Here is a 20,060-nt window from a genome sequence, read left to right as displayed (position 1 = left end):
GGCTTTCAGCATGCCCCAGTATTTGCTTCTTGTTGATGTGAGCCTTCAAAATATCTCAACATTCTATTTCTAATTAAAATGAGCCTTCGAGATGTCCCACATGGATCATTTCTGAATTGGGCCTTCAAAATACCCCAACGCTTTAAACTGTAAGGCTTACTTTCAATGTTTGTTTGATTTGAATCTCATGATCCCCACGAGGTCCAATTTTACTAATGCACTGTTATGGGTACTTGTGGCTTTATTCTTGCCCCAATATGTTAATCTTGAATGCTCTTATTCTGGTGTCACAAAACATCAGTGTTGTCAAGTAATTTTGAGGATTTCTCTTCATGTTGTCACAAACTTAAGAAGTAATCAATCATTCTGATGGAAATGACTGAGATACGTGTCTCTTCTGAATGAGGTGCCCATTTTTTGGATCTGGAGGGATCTAGTAGGACAGAGTGGTATAAATCACTTGGTAATGCATTCCAGGTTGACACAGTGGCTTATCATCTTTCGGTTTTAAGAGATATGTTCCCCAGGGGTATCAATGTTCTGTCTCTTTTCTCTGGGATCGGTGGTGCAGAGGTTGCTCTCTACCGGCTCAACATACCTTTGAAAACGGATGTGCAAGAACTGAATGATGATCGGTTTGAGCAATTGATGAGTATATTTGGCGGATTCAACCTTGTTGTCGGTGGCATCCCATGTAACAACCTTACTAGAATAAATAAACATCATCGGGATGAACTAGAAGATTTTTGTTGGCGCCTTTTCTTGCAATGGATGATACAACGACTTTATTTTCTATTTCTCCAAGATACGCACTGCCATAAATTCTCAATTTCAAGTTCAGCAATCTTCTGAAGGACATAATGGATATAATCCTGTCAAGCAAAATGATCATCATGGAAAAGGCAGCAATGATACATCAAAACTTTAGCCAATCACGGTATAACTAGAGTGCATGTGTTGACTTGTTCATTCCCATAATACACATAATGGGACTTATGACTCTGTTATGTAATCTTTTAAGGGACATTGATTGATGGATGGGGGAAGTAATTTGTCTGGTCAATTCTCCAGACTTTCTGGCTTCTTGGACCACTTTCTTTCAACAATGTGAAATGCTTCATCATTCTGACCTCGCTCATTCTTTTTCTTCAATAGGGTTAGAATAGGCAACAATATGCTTCAAGGATCCTCCTCATTTGAGACTATCCTGTTTGAATTTTTTTTTCTCCTTTCTTTATCAAAGAATGAAAGAATTTTGTAAAGTGTTGCCTATCACAGATTCACAATAGAATCAAATAATAAGCATGAATTCAAAAAATATCAAACGAATATCCAACTCTTTAATGTTTGAGAATTATAGTTCTTTGACAAGTATCAAAATTTGGTTTGGCTTCAGGATGGCTTTCCTATTTTTCTATGGTTACATCTATTTAAGATGTCATTCCTCTCTCGCTCTTTGTGAACTTTATCACATGCCTCACTTCAAGGCCTAGGTATTTTAACCGGATGCGTACAAAATATCGCAACTAGGATTACCAATTACTAGACTATCTAGAATACCTCTATTTCAGTTCTCTGAAATATTCCATTTGTGAAAGCATTGTAAAGTCTAACAAAAGCAGTGCGAAAATATTGATCTAAAAATGAAATTTCTCAGTATTCAAGAGCAAAAAGCACCAACAACCAATAGAAGCAAAAGCTGCAACCAGCTAAGCGATTAAAACTAAAAAACAACAAACCAATTCCAACAGAAGAAGCTTCCTCGACAACATCAACGCATACATAGACAACAAAAGCATTTCCCAAAAGCTCCAGAGCGAACAACCAGAAAAATAACTCGATAATGAATCCACTACCACAATAATTATAAGGTGAAACCAACACTAACCTCTTCTTAAAGCCACCAATCTTGGAGTCAGGAAGCTCTCAACAAACCAACAATCACCAGCTAATCGACCATTCCACTATAACTTCCAACTAACAAATCAATTTCAACATATAGAAACCACATCATCCATAGACATTGAAACACAAACCAATTAAAAATCACCCTAGGAGCCATTTCCACTATCAGCATCACCTACTCACCCAACAAGCCTCCACAAATATGTCCAAATCTAATTTTATAGCATCCAGCTTCGCAAGAAAAAAATATCAGAACTACATAATGGAGCTAAAAAATAAATCGATCCGGATGTAGTGAATAAAGAGCGGACCACAACCTTTAAAGCCTACAAAGAAAATGGCTATTCCATTCTTTATGCTTATGTTAATTTTTTTTTAAATCTATGATAACCACATTATCCATCAGCTATTTTTGCATTGAAAATGCTCAAAGAAATGCCTATATAACCTCCACATAAGATGCTTCAGATCAATAACTCATTTGACACCATAATTCTGCCCTTGAATCGATCTTTGCTTTGCATTGTAAAAATCAATGCTCTGTGATAAAATACAATGTTCAAGTCCCCTAAGGCAATCCAATTTCATCAAACTTTTTGCCTCCACAAAACCTCCTGCAATTCTAAAATTCTCCCACAATTCAATCTTTCAATTCTTTAGTTCCATTTGTTTCAACGAATCTAGGTCATCCTCAATCCATCTTCCTCAAGAACTATGATCCTTGAATTCGGCACACTAACCTTAGAATTGAAGTAATCCACCATATCGCCTTGGAAGCCAAGATTTCGAACTCATAGACATACCAAAAAACTCCCAATTACCTTCTCGTCAATTGAAGCCTTTTTTTATTCTTAGACTCGCACCATCTCAGACTAAATAATTCTAAACAATTTTCACACTTCAGAAATCTTTGAGCTCCCCTATCCAAATACCCCACTGCAATTCGATCATAAACACATAGAACCCTAAATTTTCTACTCCAGGACCTCTTAATTTCCACGACAAGGTCCTCAAAGTCCAATCGCATAAAACCTTACGCATGCCATACGACTCACTCACTACCCTCAACACATTTCTAACGATACTAACTCCTTGAGACCCTCACTTTCAGGACCAACAAACTTAATTCCAAGTTTCTTACCTAATTACAATGTCTTCTCCACTTCAAAAGTAGTAGCAACCCACATTTTCTTTAAAACATAATCTGAAAGAGATCTACTTGATAATTTTGAGGAGATTAGACCAGTCTTCTTCAAATTGAATCTCTTCGAAACCTGATCTCTTCTTCTTCTCTCATCTTTCGATAGGACTTTGTCCTGAATATCAAATAGAGAACCGAATTTCTTCATCTTCTTATATTTTTTCTAATGGAAAGATCTAGCAAGAACGACACCTCTTCGAAATCACCCCCAAAATGCTCATTTTTTGTTTTCTTCTTTATAATTGAATTACCTTTTTCACTTGAGTTAACAGAACCCAAATTGATTCCATCACTAGACTACACTATTTAAATCCATTACAGCTTCAACCGATAAGCCCATCCCTCGTGGAAGCCCAATTTCTGGTGAGCCTTCAATAGCCCCTACATCCATAACTCTATCCTCCATCATTGTAACCCCATCTTTAATAGACTTAACCATATTTAAGCCTAAAACCTTAATCTCTACCCCCATCAACATCCACTCCTTGAAACCCCATGTGATTATAGTGATCTTAAATTTGAAAACCAACTCTCTCTGTACTTTCTTCAGAGCACACAACAATAAATACGCCGCCTCTGGATGTGGGAGTCCCTTTATTGTCATCAGAACTTCCCGACGCAGATGCCTCTAATAGATCAACGAACAGATTTACCGATGAAACACCATCTTTATCAGCCCCAAACTCTACTCCATCATTCTCATCCTCAAACTTTTTTTCTTAAATATTTCAGATTTATTCAATTGAACTAATGAATGATCCACCATCCCTACTTCAAGTACTCGGACATCAAACTTCATATTCTCCACCACTAAATCGACAACTTCATCAATCTGAGCTTCCAACGAAGTAGATATCAACATATTAACATTTTCATAATCTATATGATGATTTACATTTTCTCCAAAAGCTTCAAATCTACCCCAAGAGCAGCTAATATCTTCAAAGTGATTTCATTCCAGCAATGCAGTGGTAATCCAACTATCTCTATCCATACAACTATTTCCTATTGACATATAGACTCTGTCCAAAGCATAATATCCATGAAAATCTCCTTCAAGTAAGACAACTGAAGGTCTTCAAGCATGATAAACAAATCTTCATCCTCAATGGTAAGAAGAAAGGAGTTCCCACGTAATCTTTGAACTTTAATTTCCCCTAAGCCCTAGTTTTGTAATCTATCAACGATACTCCCAACACTACATACACCAGCCATAACTCCAACCAAATATCTCATCAACTTTCTTACTTCCCCCTCATCAACATGACCCAAAATTTCCTTTCTGGATGCTCCCACTTGGCCAGCCTTCGTACTTTATGTTTTTTCATTTAAGGTTGATCTCAAAATTTTTGATTTCCATGTCATATTACTATGAACACATTTATCCTTTGGAACCTTCAAAATATACTTGGAAAAACTCACTAAGATGCGACTACCGTACACCATAAGACCATTCAACCGTTCCCTAACTATTTCAGCTTCTATCGTATTACAAAATTTTACGAAACCAAACCTAGTGCCTGCTCGACTCCTCTTCTTTGGAATAAAAACACTCAAAATCTCACCATAACGACCCATTACCTTCCATAAACCTTTCTAGTGAATAGTGTTTGGTAGATTATCCACAAAGAAAGTAAAGTTTCCGATGAAACACCTGATGAATTCGAAGGGAACATGTTCAGTGATTTCAACTCCAATATTCTAAATATTGATTCAACTGCATTGATGTGCCCTATATTAAACTAGAAGTTGATGAGGCCGACCGGGAACACGAAGACATCTTCGGGGTACATGACTTTTGTGAAGAGACGGTTCTCCGGGTTGGATGTAATGAAGCCGACGTAAAGAGTGCCCTCCACGACGACATAATAGTTCTTCAGAAAAATAATGATAAAACCAACCAAGTATCAGTTCATCTAATTCTGAGTATCTGAAATAAAATTTAGTGTGTCTCTTAAGTGCAAACAAACACAATTTATAACATAATATGAATAAATCAATAAAATTCATAGCCCGAATCAAACAGTGATGATCATAGATTTGAATGTTATGTAAATGCTTATGCACCCATTCGTACTCCTACCACACCATCCGAAAAGTGGGTTACCCATAACCACACTATCTATAATCAAACCACACTATACAAAGTGGGGTCCACCATAAGGGTAAAGGACACAAAATAGTGGTCCACCACAAAATGACCATGGACAACTGTGACACATTGAACGACGACGAGGAGGTATAGAATTCTCCCTTTTATGGTATTGAACTACGATGCATGACAAAATGGTGGGGAGAAGAGTGAAGGGATGTGGTCGAACGACTTACCGATGATCTTTTTTGTCACAGCAACGACCCAACGATGAAACAAGTGAAGGAATAAGATTAGTAGTGATGGTGAAGTATCGAAAGAGAAATAGAAAAAAATACAGGAGCGACGCATGGGTGAAAAAGATGGGTAAATGAATTGTTACTAAAAACAAATCACTTTAATCACACAGTTAGACCTCAGACTTTCTAGGGTTCATAAGACTTGCATCAAGTTTTACAAAATTTTCAAATCGATCACGAAAAATAATTTAGGGATTTAGGGAAAAATTCCCAAATCCTAAAGTTTCGAGCTTGAGGAAAAAATTAAGGTGTTACAGTATCGATACCCTATAAACAATATCCATACCCAAAGAACGAGGTAATGATAATACCTAGCAACCACTATTGACTTTTTCCTATTAGACGAACAATGTCAATATTGTTCGTATAGTACCAAAACCCTAAATTAAGAATGCCCTATTTTCAAGAGTGAAACTCTAAAAAATCACTCTTAAAACCCTCAAAAAGTCCCCAAAGACTGTTTAAAGCTTATGTAGGTTCAAATGATCATAAAAGGTTATTTCTTTATGTACGAACAACATCAATATTCCTATTCAAATCTATGAACTCAAATGCAACCAATATGCTTCATGAACACTTACAAGAAAACACACACTCGTACTACTCTACAAGTGTTATAGGAGTGTTAGAGGTGTGTTACCTTGATACTATCTGCTGGAAAGTGTCCCCAAAGATCATCCAAAAATCAACTTCTCCTTGTCCTTAACCTTAAAGATTTCTTCCACTTATTTCTCTAATAACAATCAAGGAAATTTGTTATTAACTCATCTAAAGGCTTATGAGAGAGAAGAACATATTTATATGGTTTATAAATTATTTAGAGCCACTCTCAAGCTCTGTAACACAAAACACTTCCAAAAATCCCACTTAACCACCATGGCCAAACTTTAAGATTGAGAGCTTGAATAAAAGCACTAAAAGTGCTAGTTGATTTCCTTACCTTAGCAAATTCGATCTAGGGATGTAGGTCTGTCAAGCATCCACCTTTTTCTCAAACCATAACTGAAGAAGGAGAGAGTTTTAAATTAACAAGGGCTTCTTGATGTGTAGTCGAATTTATCCGAAACACACTCGGGTTAACCAAAAACTACTAATTTATAATTTAGGGAGTTACAAACACTATGTACAAGAGAAAATGAAAAATAAAAAATGAAAGGGCTTTTCTCTTGATCTATTTTACTTGGATAGGTGTTGTGACATTTTTCAAGTGTTCTTGACTTATTTTTATAAGATGGAATGATGTTGTAACAGTTTCTAGTCGTTGGAGGAAGTTTGGAGCCATTGGGGACTTAATAAGATACGAAATAAAATTTCCCAACACAGGAAATATAGATACTTCCCTTGTTATATTAAAAAAAAACTGCCAATTATAATTGTTGTCCTTGACCATGAGAATATAGATATTTCTCTTACCTTTGGCTTTGGTACTATTTATGTAGTATCAATACTGTAAGAACATTATCGATACTATTTATCGATAAACCCTTTTATGTTCAAATTCTTGTTTAATGGACTTTGAACTACTTTTGAAATCTTTGAACAAATTCAATTAAACCAAAAAACATTTACCCTTATTTGATATCAAAATATGAATTCAACAAAATACGAAAGTTACAATAATCAGTCAACTAGAAAGAACATTGTATATGACAAAGAAATTATCTTTTTCACGAATTAATTGTTGAACATGAAGATGTTACATCTAATAGAAACAATGATAATGCAGGTCTTGATGGTAATGACTAAATTAATATTATGTAATTATCGGCCCAAAAAAAGATTACCATTTTCATAGTGATATGTTAGAATGTTTTTAAGAATTTAAAACTTTAATTAAAATTATCAAAACTCAATCTAAAAAGTAAAATCGAATGGATTTAATATATTAAAAGGTTAAAATACAAATTTAGCACCCCATTTATCACTGTTGTTTTATTTTGGTCACCCAACTATTTTTTTTTAAATCGTACTTAATGTTTAGTTTTTGTTTCATATTAATCACCCACTGTTAAAAAATTAACAGAACTGTTGTAATGTCATTTTTTGGTTTTGTTTTCAATGACAATGTGTCATTATCTTATGGTGATACATCAACATCACCGTTATTTTTTAAAGGGAAAGATAGAAATGAAATTAAAACTATGCGTATAATTTTGAAAAAACAACTGGTTAAGCAAACATAACAAAAGTAATAGTTGAGATATTAAACGTGTAGTTTATCGTATAATATATTAAGAAATTATCTCAGCTTTAAAGAAAAACAAAATGGGATGAAGAAATCTTGAAAACGATATAGATTAAGCTCGAGAAAGTAGTGGAGAAGATTTTTCTTATTTAAGTTCATTGAAATTGCAATGTAAAGAAAACCTACTTAATAAAAAATATTCATACTCCTTTTCATAAATGGACAGATCTAGTTGTTTAGGTCCTAAGGCCTTGCTGAGATAGGCCACTGGTCTGCCTTCCTGAGATAAAACAGAACCCTTTAGTGAAATTAGGCAATGCTAAAACAGGTGCCTGACACTTTGCAGCCTTGAGTATTTCAAAGGCAGCTTTGCAAGTAATATTTCAAAAATACTTAATCTAAATTTCCAACTTAAATTTACTTTATTTAATTTTTAGAATTTTTAGCTAAAAAGCTTAATATTTTTTAACCGCAATTTCTTACTAATCATACGTTTTTCTTTTGAAATGAAAGGATTCCGAGAGAAGTTGGCCAACCTGTTTCAAAAGAATTAACTGCAAATTGCTTACCAGGGACCATATTATTATACGTTCAAAAGAAAGTACAGAAGAAACTTGTTTATTTCTCAATATTTCAACTAGGAATACAGAATTGAACGACAGAAACAAGTCCAACATTATCCAGAAAATAATTAGCAAGCCTACTATGTAGGTTTCACGGGGTTCAGAAATTTATTCCTCTAGTTGTTATCCCACCAGAACCGGGACTGAAGTTGCTTAACGATATTCTTATCGAGCTGGAAGGCCTTGGCAAGAACATCGGGATTGATTGCCGGGTCTGAGCCGAACACTGCATTTGCAATGGTGATAACACCTGGGTTTTGGCTACTGAGACCAGCAAAGGCAACTGCATTGGTGTGCCCTATGTTGAACTGGAAGTGGATGAGGCCGACCGGGAACACGAAGACATCTCCGGGGTACAGGACTTTTGTGAAGAGACGGTTCTCCGGGTTGGATGTAACGAAGCCGACGTAAAGAGTGCCCTCCACGACGACTAGAATTTCGGTGGCACGAGGGTGGGTGTGAGGAGGGTTTAGGCCGCCGTAAGGTGAATAGTCGATTCGAACGAGAGAAATGCCAAGAGTGTTCAGCCCTGGTATTTTTTCAACATTGGCTGGAGTGACCATGGATCCTACTGGGTTTGATGTATTTCCTGGAATGTTAAGCCCTGGAAGGAAGAAGTCTTCTGCAACGGCAAGCTTCGGGTCCTTGCACAACTTGCCATTTACAAAAACTGCATAAATGCAAAAATAATAATGTGTTAATACTTCACTAGTTTTGACACTTCAACTCGATCAGTCGAGGCAAATATACTGCAAAGATGAAGGTTCAAAGAAAACAAAGCATTAAAGAACACACCGCCATCTTTAGCATCATTAACTGCTACACAGAAATCCTGAAGAGGGCTGGGATCTGATGCTGAGGCAAGTTTGGAAGCCAAAGCCAACAGGACTAACGCTACAACGAATCCATCACCTTTCATTACTGTAAGCAGCAGTCTTGAATTTGATTCAATTCTTCTAAGATTTGTTGCTTTATGAGGGGTGAGAAATCTGGTTTGAGAGAATGCCAATTTATAGAGTGCAGGAACTGAACAGGTCCATTATCATTCTTTAATAATTCCATTTTTAAAAGAGGAAAATAGTTAAGATTTACCAAGTCTGTAGTGATTACTGGTTTTTAAAGAAATCTAAATGAATCATTCCTCAACTACTCTGTGGCTTGATCCTCATCGAGTTTCAGTCTTCCAATGCATAAGTATTTAGCAATGGAACCGGTCGTTTTTACACACTAAATGCCGCCTCTATCTATTTAACTACTCCATTGACTTTAAGAGAAAAAAAAAATAACCTCCAATTGATTAGCCTCTTGCAATGTTCAAATACACTGACGACTGAATTGACTATTTCCACGAGGATTATACTGATGTAAGCATGCATATAGAGGATGTTGGATATAAAAGAAAAGGCCAGGGTAGCACTTTATGAACAATTCACATATCAGAAATTTAAAATATAACGTGTAGACCACAACATGAAACTTTCATAAAAATAATTAACATTATTTTTTAAACAAACAAATATATTCAGACAATTCGAGTTTCACCTAAATTCAACTGATCTCAACTCATCTCTAAAACTTTTAATAAAAAAGCGCTCGAATATCTAATAGAGAAAATGACCCTGATCAAGTCAGATTAGGACTCATCATGATTCGGAAAATGATATTAAGATTGTAGTCAACGTGTAAGCAGTAGAACAAAAATGAAGTAATGAAAACTACTTATATACATATCAATTTGTTTACAACTTTCTATAGCAGTACTTAGCTTTTTAATTACTCTAACTAACCCTTCAACCAACACAGCTGATTATAATTGTCACCCTTCAACACTCTCCCTCATGTTCGTGGGTGATATACATCCTTTACCCCCAACTTGGTCATCAAATACCTATGTTGACTAACCCCTAGTCCTTTTGTTAGCAAATCTGCTTGTTGATCCAAGGTTCGTACATAGTCTTTTGATATCTCCCTTCTGCACTTTTTTCTCAAAAGAAAATATAATCTGTCGTAATCGGTTTTTGCCCGGGTACGAATTTTTACTTGACGGGAAAATTAAAATGAATAAATAAATGATTTTAGTAAAAAATATTTTGGGAGTCGCCATTGACCTTTTTGGGTTAGATAGGTCAAATACCTAAAAACAATCTTTTAAAATAATTTTTAAGAAAACATAATTTAAAAGAGAAACTGATCTGCGTATAACAAAAATTTTAATAAAAAAGGATTCGTGGTCGGTTACGTTTAGGGAATGATTAGCACCCCTATAACGCCCAAAATTGGTACTTATTAATTATAAATTGTCTCTATTATTGGAAATTTAAGAATTCAAAAAAAAAATATTTAATTCATAATTCTATTATATCAAATTTATTAGTATAATTTTAAGAAAATATTTATATTTTTATAAATAAGATATTTATTTACTTAGAAATATCAGAAAATGACTTCTAGGTGCTTTAAGAAATCTCATTTCTTAATATAAAAAATAAATAATATTAATAAAACATTTCTCTAAAAATAATAAAATAAATTAATGTATAATTTATAAAAATAGGATATTTATTTATTTAAGAATATTAGAAAAGGACTTCTAGGTGCTTTAAGACAACCCATTTCTAAATATTAATAAAACATTTCTCTAAAAATAATTAAAATAAATTAATATATAATTTATAAAAATAGGATATTTATTTATTTAAGAATATCAGAAAATGACTTCTAGATGCTTTAAGACAGCCCTTTTAAAAATACATATTAAAATATGATTATTTTTCCTAAAAGTAATTTATATAAAATTAAATTTATAAATAGGATTTTTATTTTATATATATATATATATATATATATAATAAGTAAATAAATATTATTTATTATATATATTTATATGATTGCATAATAATAACATAATAATTAAAGTAATAATTTAAACTGATTGAAATTAAAATGATAATAATACAAATTAAATTGCAATTAAATAGTGACTAAAATAAATAAAATTAAAACAATAGGATTAAAATATAAAAAGTAATAAAACTTGTAGTTAAAAATAAAACTATTAAAATTAGTGATTAAAATGTAAAATATTTAAACTTAGTGCTCTAATTCGAAATATCATAAGATCTAGAGGTCTACAGTGTAATTTAGCCAGAAATATTAATTATTTGGGTTAAAATAAAATTTATAAGACTATAAGGGACTAAAATAGTTATTTATCCTAAATATTATATAAACATGGCTAGGGACTAAATTATAATAAATAGAAAATTGAATACCAAATTAAAATAAATAAAAATAACTTGTAGTGACTATTTTGTAAAGATTACAAAATCAGAGGGGCTGCGGAAAGGGTTTTACCGTTATAAAATTACACAGATACCCTCCCCCAAAACGACATCATTTGGGAGAGGGTATATAAACCCCTAAATGGCCGGCCCTAGAGCCATCTTATTTCATTTTCTTTTTTTTCACTCTCTCTCTAAAAGAGAGAGATTCAAAATGCTCCCCCACCCTCTCTCTAAGTTTCCCTCACCGTGGGGAAACCAGACACCAATCGGCCGCCTTATTCTGGCGCCGGCAGCCAGAAAACTTAAAATATACCCAAATCGAAGATCTCATTTTCTAAAGGTCGAATCCAACCTTATTTTTTTATAAATCCCCTTCGATCGTCATAGATCAAGGTTATTTACCTTAGATGTTTCAATTTTTCAGTGCCGCGGGGATGCTTTGATGACTCCTCGGTAAGTCTCATTCTCTTTTCTTCTTTGATGGTTGTTGGTTTTGGTATGTTTGCTATTGGTTGCTTTCTGTCGTGCCTTGTTCCTATTTTTTTGTTATGTTCTTGCTCGTTGTCTGTTTCTTTTTCTTCTCTGCAGGATCGGTGGCTTTTATAGCCACCACCGAGGCTCTCATCGGACCGGTCCCAAGGGTGGAAGTTCGGTGAGTCACCGAACCTCTAGTGGTGACTCACCGTTAGAGCGACGTGTGCGACTATAATGGCTCTTCTGGAAGCTTCGATTGGTGTCATGACAAAGGAGTGTCGACAATGGTGGTGGAGGCGTCTGCAGTGGGGTGTTGGACCACTTGGCAGAGGCGTGGCGGCTGTGGATGTTATGGAAGCAGCGGCGGTCGTGTAGTCCTAGGGTTATGATACCCTAGGGTTTTCATCTGGAAGTTTCTGGACCGTTGGATCTTGCCAGATCCAACGGCTGAGATTGTTTGGTGGCTGGGATGAGATAGAAACCCTAATATGGGTTTAAGGTTTAGCTGGGCCATCTGGGTCGGTTCAAGTTGGGTCTGGATCCGTTTGTAATAGGGCTCGGGGTTTTGGGCCTTGTAATATTTATTTAATAATAATAATAATAATGTATAATAATAATAATAGAAAACTGAAAAATTAGTGTCTACATAATCGATCTCAATGTGTTTTGTAAACTCGTGATACACCAAATTAGCTGCAATTTGTATGGCCACTTGACTGTCACAAAAAACCATAGCTGGAGCTCCATGTCTAAATCGCAATTCTCTTACTACTGCTTCTATCCATACCAGCTCAGCTACTGCTGAAGCCATTCCACTATATTCAAATTCTGCTGAGGATCTCGACATTATGCTTTGCTTCTTAGACTTCCAACAGATCATGCATTCTCCTTGCTTGATGCAATACCCTGTTATCGATCTCCTAGTCATGGGACAAGACGTCCAATCTAAGTCACAATAAGCATTACATTGTAGCTTGTTATTTGCTGCTAGTAATATATCGTGATTAGGGCAACTCCTCACATGCCTCATGACTCGTAAAGCTGCTTCATAATTCACCGATTTCGGATTTTGTATGAACTGACTCAAGTGTTGGACTACAAATGCAATGTCCGGACGAGTGTTGGTTAAGTAAAGCAATCGCTTTATAAGCCTTTGATACACCCCACAATCTTTTTCTTCATCATCTACTTATTTCTTTTGGATTTTTATCTCATGAGTAAGCAATGATCCGATGAGTTCATGAAGAGTGAGAACCTCCCAAAACTTTGGCTTCTTTGAGGGTAGATTTCTAACAAATACACTACTTTTATAAAAAAATATATTTTCAAAGGCTAAGATAGAATCACTTCCCTTTTTAGAAATGTGAAATTTGTGAAACAAGAAGACGTCTCTAGGTAGGTGTTTAGAAATTTGAGCTCACAAGAATGAATAAAAAATATATGCAACTAAGATAAAAAACATTACAACACCCCAATCTGATCCAACCCGAAATCCGAAGAATTAGAATGTCACATAGAACAATCGAAGTGGCTAACCATTTTTTTAAAACATTCATCCAGACCATAAAATTTGAACCATAATCTAAAGCGTAATATAATCCAAAATATATAAGTTTACATAAGTAGGGAGTTCCCATCAATCAATCTCAAAATACTTAGTTACAAAATAAAGTTTACGAATCGAATTACACAAGGGTCTATGACAATACATGCCCACAAAAATACTTGAGACTTGCTCTAATATTTGACTAAGTCTGAAAATTCAGTGTTTAGCGATGAGCTCCTCGAACATGCATATAAGAACCTGTGCACAGTAGTACATTATGAACGCTAAGATCACAAATTGAGTGTCACACAAATAACACTACTATACTACATGCATTCAATATATAGACTTGCTATAAGTATAATGATGAAAAGAAGGTACATTGTACACACTACGCAAGTAAGTATCATGGCGTAGTTTGGGCCTACAAAGCATGATCGAACTCACACCCTTATTTTCTTATGGTGGGTACTAATGGTAAGATCTGGGTCACATAGCATTAACATCTCACTTGTTCCCTAGCCAAGGTCTGGTTCACACATGATCGACACCGTGCTCGGCTAGTCTACTCCTCTAGAGTACTCAGAATGTATCTAGGTCACATAGTATCAGTACAACATTCAACTAGCGTTTTAAGTGCCCTTGTACTAGACTAGATATATCTAAATAGTCATTTACTCTACATGAATATCATCGTACATATGTGATTCAGGTGTCCTCATTGTTTCATGAGCGTCAAACAAGGCATGAGTCTCGTGGAATCTTACCTCATAATGCTCTTATGTTATCACACAATTATTCTTTTTCTTACTTACTAGGTTTTATTTAGAAGTTCCCATTAATCCTAACCCTCCCCAGATCCCTAGATCAAGGCAACGCTTATGGCCCTTGTTTGCACAGTGGTATCGATAATCATCCATATGGTTTCGGTATTATTTCCTCTTAGGGTATTGATACTACCCCGAGCATTGATATTATTTTGGCATACTAAAATTCTTGAACCAACCTTTGGTGTCGATACCTTTACATGGGGTATCTATAGCAAATTTGTATTCAATGTTGTGAAAATACCCTAGTATCGATACCCTACCTAAGGTATCAATACTACCCTCTGCAGTACCAATACCAATTTAAATTACTATAAATATGACTTCGTTAACTAATATCGATATTAAACCTCAAGTAACTATACCCTATAAACAATATCCATACCCAAAGAACGAGGTAACGATACTACCTAGCAACCACTCTTAACTTTTTCCTATCAATCGAACAATATCGATATTGTTTATATAATACCAGTACCCTAAACCGAGAATGTCCTATTTTTAAGAGTGAAACTTTCCAAATAAATCCTAAGACCCTCCAAATACCCCCAAACACTCTTTAAATTTTAAGTAGTTTCAAATGATCATAAAAGGCCATTTCTTTATGCTTGAACAACATCAATATTCTGATTCCAATTGATGAACCCAAATTCAATCAACATGCTTCATGAATACATTCAAGAAAATACACCACACATACTTATCTACAATCGTTATATGAGTGTTAGAAGTGTGTTACCTTGATAGTAGTTGTTGGAAAACATCCCCAAAGATCACCCAAGAACCAACTTCTCCTTATCCTTAACCTTAAAGCTTTCTATTACTTCTCTCATTAATAACAATAAAGGAAATTTGTTATTAACTCATCTAAAAGTTTAGGAGAGACAAGACCATATTTATAAGGTTTATAAACTATTTAGAGCCACTTTAAGGCTGTAATGCCTTGAGTTTTGGGTTAGTAATTTGGGATAACCCGAGACCTATAAATCGAGAAAAAAAGACATATTAGAATAGTTTGGACCTAGTTAAGATAGAAGTGGGCTTAAGTTCGGCCCAAGTGATAGAGAATTAGGATGAGTTTTTTAAGAAATATAAATGAGAATACTAAAAGTATAATTAACCCATGGCTCAAATCAAAAGCTGATTTCCTTTCATTTGTACCAAAACCCACCAAATACTCTTCTTTTATTTTCATGTTTTATTTCGTATTCTTCCTCACCAAGGTATATCTTTTAGTTTTTCAAGCCTAGTTCAAGAATTCTAAGGTAAGAAATGAAATCTCTATTCCAAGAGCTTCAATTTAAGCTCCATATTTCAACTTTTAGTCATAATTTCCAAAATGGGTTTTAAGGATATTTAAGATACTAAAGTGATTGTAGCTTGTTTTTAGTGGATTCAAGTTATAGGAAGTGTTTCTAACTTAAATCCAAGCACCTAGTTAAGTCAATAATTCATTTTCTTACCTTTGATTAGTGAAAGAGGTGGGAGAAAGCTCCAGGGAAAAGGAAAAGAGAAATTGACCCTTGGTTGATTTGGGAGAGGTTTCACCAACTAAGAAGTGAAGGTAACACATTTATAACTTCATCATATCATTTGTGGATCATTATAAATGCATTCTAGCTTAAGAGTCAAGTTATGGAGAATGTTGAGCATTCATGGTAGATTCCATGTTTTGGTGTTGTTAACAAGCATAAAGCCTTCTTATGACCTTGTTATATCTCATAAAACATTAATAATGATTGGGGACCTCAATAAAATAGTTTGGGTGAGTTTGAGTGTTAAATTTGAGCCCAAATAGGGTATTTTCGAGCATGAGTTTGAGTCTTAAATTTTCAAGAAAATGAAACATTGACACAAGCAATTTTATAGTTTTTCAACTTCTTCAATCAAGTCTACATCTATTACCTTAGCTTCCACACTAAGGATATCAACAAATCCACTAATTTGTTCTAACCTTTTAGGATAAGGTTTAACCTTACAACACACTTAGACTTATACCCTAAAGTCTCAAGTGTACAACCCTTCCTAAGAATAAATTACAAAGAAGAAAACTTTTGAATATCCTAACAAGATAGAATGTGTGCAAATTGAAGCTCTAGAATGAGTAATACAAAGAACGAAATAATATTCTATGTAAAAAAGACAAAGTTGAATACAAATTTGGCTCTAAATGTTCTTTGATTGTTGGAATAGCTTTCTTGCCTTTTCTTGGCTATTTGAATACACCTTTTATATGTTGTCATTGATTTTTAGTTGTTTATGGTTGTTGGAGGGAGTTTGGATTCGTTTGAAGCATTAAATTCGCGCATTTAAGGTTACATGCACACAAACTTTCAAAACTCTGGGGAAACTTTCAAAACTCTGGGGAAATTTTCAAAACTCTATAAAAGAGCAATTGAAAAATATGACCGTTGGACCCAAAGTATCGAAACTTTAAGGAAAGTTTCAAAACTCTTGAGATAGTTTCAAATATACAGGAAAGCTTTCAAACTTTTTGGGCTACTGTTTTGGAAAATTTCGAAACTCTTGTAGAAAGTTTCAAAACTTATTGTCAATACTTGTTTAAAAAGTTAGTTTTTGACATTTTGAGAAATTTAAGACTTTGAAAATTATTCTAAAGTATTTTAATGATATTTTTAATATGTTTTGAACTTAAAAGACTCATTTTAAAGCTTTGACAAATTTTAGGGACTTAAAATTAATTTTGCAATAATTATTATATTTAATGTTATATTAAATCATTTATGTTTATCACATGGATTTAATATAATAAAAGGTAAAAATACACATTTAGCACCCCATTTATCACTTTTGTTTTATATTGGTCACCCAACTATTTTTTTAAAAATCGTACTTGATATTTAGTTTTGATTTCATACTGGTCACCCACTGTTAAAATGGATGAATAAAAATGACGATAGATTTTTTTCGGAGACTTAGAATTTATTATCCTTTTAGTTTAGTCTTTTTAGCTAAAAAGATTTTTCTCATTTAAATTCATTGCAAATTGCAATTAAAATAAACCTACTAAATTAAAAATATTCAAGTAATATTTAAAAAATACTTAATCTAAATTTCCAACTTAAATTTAATTTATTTAATTCTTAGAATATTTAGGAAAAACATTTTATTTACAAATTTTGAGATATTATATTTTTTTAACTGAGTTTATTGTTTGTTTGTAATCTATTTTTCGGGTCACATTAGTTATTAGGTCGCGATTTGGACGTATCTTTTGAGTTGAATCGGCATTTTATTTCCAAAAACTGATAGTTTAGATATTAAACGCGTAATTTACGCTTTCTTCTAATAAAGGAAGTCTACCTTTTAAGATTGATATATGTAGTGAAGAATTTTGACAGTAAACATTAAAAGATCAAATAGATAATTTTATAAAAAAAGCTGAACTAAATAAATTGCCATTGAAAGAGACCATATTATTATACGACCAAAAGCAAAGTACATAAGAAACTTGTTTATTTCTGAATATTTCAACTAGGAATACTGAATTCAACGAGAGAAACAAGTCCAACATTATCCAGAAAATAATTAGCTAGCCTACTATGTAGGTTTCATGGGGTTCAGAAATTTATTCGTCTAGTTGTTATCCCACCAGAACCGGAACTGAAGTTGCTTAACGATATTCTTATCGAGCTGGAAGGCCTTGGCAAGAACATCGGGATTGATTGCGGGTTCTGAGCCGAACACTGCATTTGCAATGGTGATAACACCTGGGTTTTGGCTACTGAGACCAGCAAAGGCAACTGCATTGGTGTGCCCTATGTTGAACTGGAAGTGGATGAGGCCGACCGGGAATACAAAGACATTTCCGGGGTACAAGACTTTTGTGAAGAGACGGTTCTCCGGGTTGGATGTAACGAAGCCGACGTAAAGAGTGCCCTCCACGACGACTAGAATTTCGGTGGCACGAGGGTGGGTGTGAGGAGGGTTTAGGCCTCCGTAAGGTGCATAGTCGATTCGAACAAGAGAAATGCCAAGAGTGTTCAGCCCTGGTAATTTTTCAACATTGGCTGGAGTGACCATGGATCCTACTGGGTTTGATGTATTTCCTGGAATATTAAGCCCTGGAAGGAAGAAGTCTTCTGCGACAGCAAGCTTCGGGTCCTTGCACAACTTGCCATTTACAAAAACTGCATAAATTCAAAAAGAATAATGTGTTAATACTTCACTAGTTTTGACACTTCAACTCGATCAGTCGAAACGAATATACTGCAAAGATGAAGGTTCAAAGAAAACAAAGCATTAAAGAACACACCGCCATCTTTAGTATCATTGACTGCTACGCAGAAATCCTGAAGAGGGCTGGGATCTGATGCTGAGGCAAGTTTGGAATCCAAAGCCAATAGGACTAATGCTACAAGGAATCCAACACCTTTCATTGTTGTAAGCAGCAGTTTTGAACTTGATTCAATTCTTCTAAGATTTGTTGCTTTATGAGGGATGAGAAATCTGGTTTGAGAGAATGCCAATTTATAGATTGCAGGAACTGAACAGGTCCATTATCGTTCTTTAATAATTCCATTTTTAAAAGAAGGAAATAGTTAAGATTTACCAAGTCTGTAGTGATTACTGGTTTTTAAAGAAATCTGAATGAATCATTCCTCAACTACTCTGTCGCTTGATCCTCATCGAGTTTCAGTCTTCCAATGCATGCATATTTTGCAAAGGAACCGGTCGTTTTTACGCGCCAAATGCCCCCTTTATCTATTTAACTACTCTATTGTTAAACATCCAATTGATTAGCCTCTTGCAATGTTTAAACACACTGCCAAATGGCAAAATGGTGTGAACAGGGCCTATTGTTATCATTATTTTAATCATATTAAATGCAACCATGGATATCTGCTAAAGTCAACGTTCGAATGGATGATATTGATGAACTTGTATAGAGACATATTTCGACAACAAAATTGACTGCTTCCATGACGAAGATACTGATGTAAGCATGCATATACAGGATGTTGGATATACAAGAAGAGTCCAGGGTAGCAGTTGATGAACAATTCATATATCAGAATTTTAGAATGAGAGTGTAGACCACAACATGAAAGTTTCGTAAAAATAATTACAAAATAAAATCTTTAACATATATATTTAGACAATTTCCTTTTTAGTAAAGATGGAGTGGACTTGCAAACTCTGTAGGTATCCATCCACTTTGCACAAGAGACTCTGTTAGCTTCAAGTTCTATGGACGTGAAGCCTGCTTCAAACTGTATAGAGATTTGCGCAACTAACACACACAAACCTCCCCTAGATGTAAAAACCCTCAGGTACAGACATTTAAACTTCTTCATTCTGGTCACCTTGTTAAAGCAATGAAAAACGTCCATTTGAAATAATGGCCAGTCAAACATGACTGCCAAAGCAATAACCAATCGAACTGTAACTTGCTTAGCTACCGGTGAGAAAGTTTCTTGAAAATCAACCTATAACACCCCGGATTTCGGGTTAGGAGTTTGGGCTAACCCGAGATGGGCTTTGGGACAAGTAATTTGACTTGTGGGGAAGCCTCAACCCAAAAACAAGTGAAATTGGGCTTGGATTGAGCCCAATAGTGGATAAAAAGGGTATTTTAGTTTGCAGTCAAAATCAAAGGGACC

At 34.5% G+C, this 20,060-nt stretch overlaps 2 protein-coding genes across 2 annotated transcripts; both read right to left on the bottom strand.

The window, feature by feature from the left end:
* Positions 1-8,232: 8,232 nt before the first annotated feature.
* On the bottom strand, positions 8,233-9,273 carry LOC120189700 (germin-like protein subfamily 1 member 13). Its single transcript, XM_039192915.1, has 2 exons — positions 9,101-9,273; positions 8,233-8,975 (listed from the first exon to the last, which is right to left on the bottom strand). Exons 1-2 carry the CDS (start codon positions 9,222-9,224, stop codon positions 8,422-8,424), a joined length of 678 nt encoding a protein of 225 aa, XP_039048846.1. The 5' UTR covers positions 9,225-9,273; the 3' UTR covers positions 8,233-8,421.
* An 8,579-nt stretch (positions 9,274-17,852) lies between these two features.
* Positions 17,853-18,885, bottom strand: LOC120189707 (germin-like protein subfamily 1 member 13). The gene is made up of 2 exons (XM_039192921.1): positions 18,713-18,885; positions 17,853-18,587 (listed from the first exon to the last, which is right to left on the bottom strand). The coding sequence occupies exons 1-2, from the start codon at positions 18,834-18,836 to the stop codon at positions 18,034-18,036; spliced, it is 678 nt and encodes a 225-aa protein (XP_039048852.1). The 5' UTR covers positions 18,837-18,885; the 3' UTR covers positions 17,853-18,033.
* Between the last annotated feature and the right edge of the window lie 1,175 nt (positions 18,886-20,060).

This window comes from Hibiscus syriacus, unplaced genomic scaffold, assembly GCF_006381635.1.
Source record: "Hibiscus syriacus cultivar Baekdansim isolate YM2019G1 unplaced genomic scaffold, ASM638163v2 tig00116959_pilon, whole genome shotgun sequence".
Taxonomy (NCBI): Eukaryota; Viridiplantae; Streptophyta; class Magnoliopsida; order Malvales; family Malvaceae; genus Hibiscus; species Hibiscus syriacus.
The sequence above is the reverse complement of the archived record's forward strand: the minus strand, read 5'-3'. Positions and strand labels throughout refer to the sequence as shown.